We start from the raw sequence: 9,108 nt of genomic DNA, 5'->3' as shown, positions 1-9,108 counted from the left end.
GGAGAGAACGAATACGTTTAGTCCGATGTTCTTACTTTTAATGTCAAAAAAATGGGCAACAAAAATTTACAGAATTTAGCCATAGGAAATTCGTGACGTAGTCATTTAGCATGGAAGAATTGAAGCTCTTCTCTACCACTATATGGGCAGTAAAGAACGGCTCAGAGTTAAACAGACGACAGCTCGATGGTCGCGCATCTATCACACATCGAAACACGCAAACACGAAACACATCGTTTTAACAGTCGAAAAAGTCATTTCTTAAACGAGGAAACAAAACAAACAAAACGAGGCCCGAATCGGCGGGAATAATTAATAGACAACATATGATCAGCACGAGCGGATTATGTGTGAATATGTTGCACAGCTATAACGTGTTGCAATAACACCGGTCTTTAGCCTGATTCACTATCGATAGGCCTAGCTTATAGTGCTTACCGGGCAGTGTCCACGCACGCACGCACGCAAGCACCACGCATCACGCACTCATGTACGCACGCACGCCACACGCAGCACGCCATTGCCCGCGCACTATGTACCGCACGCACGCACTCATGTACGCCCGACGCACGCACACACGCGCCACACACACATGCACAGTAAGACACGCGGGCCTCAGGATTCAAACCACATCAGGCATATCACGATGCTTGCGCCACTTTAACGCTGTCACTCAATCTACGTCTCAATAATTTAACGCATATGTAGTAACCGTGAGTGGAAAGTAGATTGACGAAGGTCAAATCTTTCTTCTTTACGTTGCGCCAGATCTCAATATCATTCTAGTTTTATCACAGGATATTACAGTCACAAGATATCCAATGCACACTTCCACAAGTCCATGACATACATGCTGTAACAGCCACATCATGAATAGTCATGATGGAACAGCCACATCATGATGTAACAGCCACATCATGATGTAACAGCCACATCATGATGGAACAGCCACATCATGATGTAACAGCCACATCATGATGTAACAGCTACATTATGACGTTACAGATACATCATACTGTAACAGCTAGCCGTAACATGTTTTAAGAGCTACGTGACCAGATAGCAGCTAGGTGTACCATGCTGTGACAGTTACATTGTGACGTCACAGCAAGTAACATAATGACAGAACAGCTAGCTGTATAAAAGCCCCCGCACATCGTGAGTTTCATGCACAGCACGAATCTCACCATGTGCAGGGTCGATTTATGTGAGTTTTCGGTCTCGCGAGGCAGTGAGGAAAATATGTCGTGTTTGATAATCTTGGTCTCGCGAGGCTGAAAACTCAGCGTGTGCGGGGGGTGTGAGACTCCTGCTGAGCACAAAACTGAGTGGCAGCGCATTTTGATTGGTTCTTAATCAGTGGCGGCGCATTTTGATTGGTTCCGCCATTTTGATCAGTCACATGACCTACAGTGGCACCCGCTCGTCAGATCCGTGCTCAGCATGAACCTTACCATGAACAGTGGTGTGAGATTCCTTCTGAGCACGAAACTCACGCTCCGTGCTCAGCACGAATCTCACTGTGTGCGGGGGCCTTTATGTTAACTAACAGCTACATCACATTGTAACAGCTAGCTACATCATTCTGCAATATAGCTACATCACCTCATACAGCTATATATTTAGATATTTCTATATATTTAGATATTTATCCATCAGTTCCTCGCCTCACATGTCGCTGATCACATTCATATCAGCTTTAACGAGTACACAATGGCAAAATCACAAAAAAGCGGCGAAAAATACCCGCAAAAAGATTATATACACTCAAAGACATAATCGCAACAATAGGGAAGTAAAGACACTACACTCTTGTGGGACCCCTGCACAGCAAGACCTGGTTTATCGGGCCATGCCACTGTTACTGTATCAGGGGGAGGTATGGGTTTATCGGGCCATGCCATTGTTACTGTATCAGGGGGAGGTATGGGTTTATCGGGTTATGCCATTGTTACTGGATCAGGGGGAGGTATGGGTTTATCGGGTTATGCCATTGTTATTGGATCAGGGGGAGGTATGGGTTTATCGGGCCATGCCATTGTTACTGGATCAGGGGGAGGTATGGGTTTATCGGTTATGGCCATTGTTATTGATCAGGGGGAGTATGGGTTTTACGGGCCATGCATTGTTACTGGATAAAGGGAGGGTAATGGGTTTATCGAGCTATGCGCATTGTTACTGGATAGTGGGACGATATCGGGTTTATCGGCGGCATGCCATTGTGTACTATACAAGATCGGGGAGGTATGGGTTTATCGAGGCTATGCCATGTGTTACTGGAATAGAGGGGAGGTATGGTTTCATCGGGGCTATGGCCATGCGTTACTTGATGAAGGGGAGATATTGTTTTTATCGGGCTATGCCATTGGTTACTGGATGAAAGGGAGGTATGGGTCTTATCGCCGGGCGACTGCATTGTTACTGGATAAGAGGGAGATATGGGTAGTGTGTCGAGCAGATACCATTGTTACTGGACTCAGTGGGAGGTATAGGGTTTATGTCGGCGATGCCATTGTTACATTGAGTAAGGGACGTATGGGTTTATCGGGTTATGCCATTGTTACTTGACAAGGGAGAATCGGGTTTATCGGGGGTTATGCCATTAGTTTGATGCATCAGGGGAGGTATGGGTTTATCGGGTTATGCCATTGTTATTGGATCAGGGGAGGTATGGGTTTATCGGGCCATGCCATTGTTACTTGATAAGGGAGATATTGGTTTATCGGACGATGCCATTGTTACTGTATCAGGGGGAGGTATGGGTTTATCGGGCCATGCCACTGTTACTGTATCAGGGGGAGGTATGGGTTTATCGGGCGATGCCATTGTTACTGGATAAGGGGAGGTATGGGTTTATCGGGCGATGCCATTGTTACTGGATAAGGGGAGGTATGGGTTTATCGGGCGATGCCATTGTTACTTGATAAAGGGAGATATGGGTTTATTGAGCTATGCCATTGTTACTTGATAAGGAGAGGTATGGGTTTATTGAGCGATGCCATTGTTACTTGATAAGGAGAGGTATGGGTTTATCGGGTGATGCCATTGTTACTGGATAAGGGGAGGTATGGGTTTATCGGGTGATGCCATTGTTACTTGATAAAGGGAGATATGGGTTTATTGAGGCTATGCATTGTTACTTGATAAGGAGAGGTATGGGTTTATCGGGTGATGCCATTGTTACTTGATAAGGAGAGGTATGGGTTTATCGGGTGATACCATTGTTACTGTATCAGGGGGAGGTATGGGTTTATCGGGCGATGCCATTGTTACTGGATAAGGGGAGGTATGGGTTTATCGGGCCATGCCATTGTTACTGGATAAGGCGATTATCCATTATGGATGCCACGGAATTGAATTAGCGATACCGAATGACCGAGTATTAATCAATACAAATGCTGTGCAACTTAAACGCCGTTCGCAACAAGTAGCATCGACAGCCGTCCGATCGGATGAGGAAAGAGTCGGAGGCTGAGAGACAGCAGTCGTGGTTGTCGCGGCGACGGAGCGTCATCATCGTCGCGATGGAGGGTTGCCGTCATCGTCACGGCGACGTCGTCGCACCTAGCTGACGCGTTCATAGAAGAGCATGTAGGCGGTGGCGCGAAACACCTCGTCTCGCGACACGCGGTGCACGCTACAGTCCGACGTGCAGAACCACTGCCCTCTGGTGGGACCTCTGCAAAGCAAGTCACGATTTAGACAGAGGCTTGTTTAAGGTCTGTTCACTGTGAGTACCACCGCACCACTCTACCACCGTACTACTGTACCTGCCTCTGGCAATTACCTCTGGTGCGACCCCCGCAAACCAAGGCACAATTTAGACAGCAGTTGTCTTGTTGAGCAGCATTTTCTTGTGCGGATTTACTGTCACTGGCAGCCCCACGACATTCCCTACTGTTTCTGCAGTCATCTATCGACCATCAGGGTATTAGCCAGGAATGAGTATTGTGGGAGTGCCGAAAAAATATTTGGGAGTGCAATTTTTTTGTATGTGTGTCTCAGCCAAGCTTTAGAATCATATTTTAGGCCGTGTCACATTTTGGCCGTGCAGTTTCAAAAACTGACGCCGTGCAAATCACGGCTGCACGGCTCGCTGGCTAATACATTGTCGACCATTCAGGTGCCACGTTACCATAACACGGTCGGCAACCCGACGTAATTTTCGGATGCGATTGTCGTGGGGCCTCGTGAGAATCGTAATCCGATCCGTAATTTTCAGATGCGATTGTCGGCGGGGGCCTTCGTGAGAATTCGTAATCTGACGTAATTTGGATGCGATTGTCGCGGGGCCTCGTGAGAAATCGTAATCCGAGTAATTTTCAGTATGCGATTGTCGCGGGGCCTCGTGAGAATCGTAATCCGACGTAATTTTCAGATGCGATTGTCGCGGGGCCTCGTGAGAATCGTAATCCGACGTCATTTTCAGATGCGATTGTCGCGGGGCCTCGTGAGAATCGTAATCCGACGTAATTTTAGGATGCGATTGTCGCGAGGCCTCGTGAGAATCGTAATCCGACGTCATTTTCAGATGTGATTGTCGGCGGGGCCTCGTGAAGAATCGTAATCCGACGTAATTTTAGATGGCGATTGTCGGCGAGGCTCGTGAGAATCGTAATCCGACGTAATTTTAGAATGCGATTGTCGCGGGGCCTCGTTAGAATCGTAAGCTGACGTAATTTTAGGATGTGATTGTCGCGGGGCCTCGTGAGAATCATAATCCTACGTAATTTTAGGAGAATCGTAATCCGACGTAATTTTAGGATGTGATTGTCGCGGGGCCTCGTGAGAATCGTAATCCGACGTAATTTTCGGATGCGATTGTCGCGAGGCCTCGTGAGAATCGTAATCCGACGTAATTTTAGAATGCGATTGTCGGCGGGCCTCGTTAAGAAATCGTAATCCGACGTAATTTTTCGGATGCGATTGTCGCGGGCCCTGTGAGAATCGTAATCCGACGTAATTTTCGATGGCGATTGTCGCGGGGCCTCGTGAGAATCGTAATCCTAACGTAATTTTGGGATGGCGATTGTCGGGCAGGGCCTTGTTTTAGGAGAATCGTAATAAGATGTAATTTTCGGATATGCGCGACATTGTCGGCGGGCGCTCGTGAGAATCGTAATCCGACGTAATTTTCGGATGTGATTGTCGGCGGGGCCTCGTGAGATCGTAATCCGACGTAATTTTTCAGATGGCGATTGTCGCGGGGGCCTCGTGAGAATCGTAATCCGACGTAATTTTCAGATGCGATTGTCCGCGGGGCCTCGTGAGAATCGTAATCGCGACGTAATTTTTCGATGCGATTGTCCGGGGGCCTCGTGAGAATCGTAATCCGACGTAATTTTCAGATGGCGATTGTCGGCGGGGCCTCGGTGAGAATCGTAACCGATGTAGATTTCGGATGCAATTGTCGCGAGGCCTCGTGAGAATGCGTAATCCGACGTAATTTTCAGATGCGATTGTCGGCGGGGCCTTGTGAGAATCGTATCTGATGTGATTTTCAGACGCGATTGTCGCGGGCCTCGTGAGAATCGTAATCTGATGTGATTTTCAGATGGCGATTGTCGGCGGGCCTCGTGAGAACTCGTAATCCCGACGTAATTTTCAGATGGCGATTGTCGGGGGCCATCGTGAGAATCGTAATCCTCACGTAATTTTCAGATGCGATTGTCGGCGGGGCCGCCGTCGTGAGAATCGTATCTGACGTAATTTTCAGATGCGATTGTCTGCGGGGCTCGTTAGAATCGTAATCTGATGTGATTTTCAGATGCGATTGTCGCGGGGCCTCGTGAGAATGCGTAATCTGATGTGATTTTCAGATGCGCTTGTCACGGGGCCTCGTGAGAATCGTAATCCGACATAATTTTCGGATGCGATTGTCGCAGGGCCTCGTGAGAATCGTGAGAATCGTAATCCGACATAATTTTCAGATGCGATTGTCGCGGGGCCTTGTGAGAATCGTAATCCGACATAATTTTTGGATGCGATTGTCGCGGGGCCTCGTGAGAATCGTAAGCTGATGTAATTTTCGGAAGCGATTGTCGCGGGGCCTCGTGAGAATCGTAAGCTGATGTAATTTTCGGAAGCGATTGTCGCGGGGCCTCGTGAGAATCGTAATCCAACATAATTTTCAGATGCGATTGTCGCGGGGCCTCGTGAGAATAGTAAGCTGATGTAATTTTCGGATGCGATTGTCGCAGGGCCTCGTGAGAATCGTAATCCGACGTAATTTTCGGATGCGATTGTCGCGGGGCCTCGTGAGAATCGTAATCCGACAAAATTGTTCGGGTACAATCGTCGGATGTAGCCTTTCATACAATTTATCCTCGTGCGAACGCGGATAGGTCCTGGCTACGCTCTCTATTGCCGGCACCGCTAGGTGGCGTCACCTCACCTGCGATACGTGATGAAGTGTCCGGAGAAGACGTCGCCCAGATGCTGCACAACCGCCTGCAGGCGGAACACGCTCCCGGCCGCGGACGGCGGCGCCACCTTCAGGGGAAGACCGGCCATGAGGGGAAGCCCCGCCGACAGCGGCAGCGCCCCCTGGCCGAGAACGCTGCCGACTTGCGACGAGAGACTGCGAGGACGAGAGAGATTCGTCAGACGATCGTGGGACCGAATGATTTACGCCGCCTAGTGGTGGCATCCCGTACTATAGTGTGTCGTCGCTATCGCCGATGACGAATGGCGCCATGAACATCTCTGTGACCGCACTGTTTACGGTCATAAACTACGGTATAAACCGGTAAAAACTTACGGTAATAAATTTGCGCTACCACTGTTTCTACTAGCACTCACAATACTTCTTACTACTACAGTAACATGGTGCATACAGGACTGAAATTTTTTTCAAGGACTTTTCAAGGACTTTTCAAGGACATTTTATCGGAAATTCAAGGACATTTTATCGGAAATTCAAGGACATTTTATCGGAAATTCAAGGACATTTTATCAGACATTTTATCGGAATTCATACACAGAACAAAACATACCTAGATTAATTTAATAACCCCATTCTTAATCACTGCATTTCACCTCTAAAACTTACCTGGATCACATTAATAAACCCTTCTAATTTTCTAAACACTGTCACTTTTACAACATACCTTGATTTACTGACTGATTTTACTGACTTACTGTAATTTGTGATCATCATTTAACTGTCTATCATGTCTATAGCTTTTTAAGCTCATTTAACGCAATTTTTATTGAGGTTTGTACATTATTGATGGTACAAAATTTCTTTTTATTACAGGCAAGGATTCTTTCTAAAAATTCAAGGACATTTTCATGAAATTCAAGGACTTTTCAAGTCATATATATAGGAAGAGTAAGAGGCGGAGGAGGAAGAAACGAAAAGGACGAAGAATTTATATAGGTATTAATTATTATTCCCTTTCAAACCTATTAGCGCGAAGCTTCCAGTTATAACCTTGCTTTGCCGATAGATCCTCTACAATTCATAGGCACTCATCGCAAAAATCAAAAACGTTTACCCTTGACCTGCAAGTAGACCATCTACGAATATAGAGATACGATGCGAGCCTGGTAGCTACACAAGTTGAGCACGTGCCTTGTATCCTAGAGACTGTAGTCGTGTTTCCAGGCTGTCACTGGTAGTAGCCTGGTCGTACAGCCCTGCTGTCATGGCAACGTTTGTTTCGGCACGTTGTTATGACGCTGTATTGTCACGGTACATTTGCGTTCTCTTTTGCGTTACACTTTTACGAATGTCGTGTATATTCTAAAAGAAGTGACATGTGTGATATGCGCTCATACAAAGACAAGGTTCGTGATAATTTTTTGTCAAATCGTGTGCACTTGAACGTGTTTAAAGTGATTACATCACCGTAAATAGTAAAAATAAAAATAAAATTTCCATTTTTTCACAAAATATAAGTAATTCTGTTCACTTTTTATGGTTAAATTGCTGCATTATTACTTCCTGTTTTACTGTATTGTTCGATGTAAACATACACTCGTGACTCACACATAGCCCATAGCAAGCAATCAATGTCCGGAACATAATATCAAATCTTCCAGGTTTTTTTTAAAAATAGTTGAGAAACAATCTTATCAGGTAAGAATTTGACGATACGTTTAGTCCCGATAGTTCTTACTTTTAATGTAAAAAAATGGCAACAAAAATTTTACAAATTTTACCATAGGAAATTCGTGACGTAGTCAATTTAACGAGAGAATTAGAAGCCTCTCTCTCACCCTATATGGGCGTAAAGGAACGCTCAAGCTAAACAGACGACAGCTCGATTGGTCGCGCATCTATCACATCGAAACACAAACACGAAACACATCGTTTAACAGTCGAAAAAGTCATTTATTAAACGAGGAAACAAAACACAAAACGAGGCCCGAATCGGCGGGAATAAATAATAACAACATATGATCCGCACGACGGATTATGTGTGAATATGTTGCACACTATAACGTGTTACAATAACACGGTCTTTAGCCCTGATTCACTATCGTAGGCTAGCTTATAGTGCTTACCGGGCAGTGTCGCACGCACGCACGCACGCAAGCACGCACGCATGCACGCACTCATGTACGCACGCACGCACGCACGCACGCACGCATGCGCGCACTCATGTACGCACGCACGCACTCATGTACGCACGCACGTACGCACGCACGCACGCCAGCACACACATGCAAGTAAAGACACGCGGGCCTCAGGATTACAAACAACATCAAGGCATATCAACGATGCTTGGCCCATTTAACGGTGTCACTCAAATCTAACAGTCTCATAATTTAAACGCTATATGAGTAACGCGAGTGAAAGTAGATTTGACGAGGTCCAAATCTTTCTTCTTTACGTTTGCCAAGAATCTCAATATCATTCTAGTTTTATCACAGGCATATTACAGTCACAGATATCCCAATGGCACCTTCCACAAGGTACATGACATCATGCTGTAACAGCCACATCATGATGTAACAGCCACATCATGATGTAATAGCCACATCATGATGTAACAGCCGCATCATGATGTAACAGCCACATCATGATGTAACAGCCACATCATGATGTAACAGCCACATCATGATGTAACAGCCACATCATGATGTAACAGCCACATCATG

At 46.2% G+C, this 9,108-nt stretch overlaps 1 protein-coding gene across 1 annotated transcript in view; it reads right to left on the bottom strand.

The window, feature by feature from the left end:
* Positions 1 to 6,390: 6,390 nt before the first annotated feature.
* LOC106804847 (ubiquitin carboxyl-terminal hydrolase 30-like) overlaps positions 6,391 to 9,108 on the bottom strand; it is a 23,345-nt gene continuing 20,627 nt past the window's right edge. The window contains exon 6 of the mRNA XM_014806202.1: positions 6,391 to 6,580. Within this exon, the coding sequence (XP_014661688.1) occupies positions 6,391 to 6,580 (190 nt within the window). The remainder of the gene's footprint in view (positions 6,581 to 9,108) is intronic.

The sequence above is a fragment of the Priapulus caudatus genome, unplaced genomic scaffold, assembly GCF_000485595.1.
Source record: "Priapulus caudatus unplaced genomic scaffold, Priapulus_caudatus-5.0.1 Scaffold90, whole genome shotgun sequence".
Taxonomy (NCBI): Eukaryota; Metazoa; Priapulida; class Priapulimorpha; order Priapulimorphida; family Priapulidae; genus Priapulus; species Priapulus caudatus.
The sequence above is the reverse complement of the archived record's forward strand: the minus strand, read 5'-3'. Positions and strand labels throughout refer to the sequence as shown.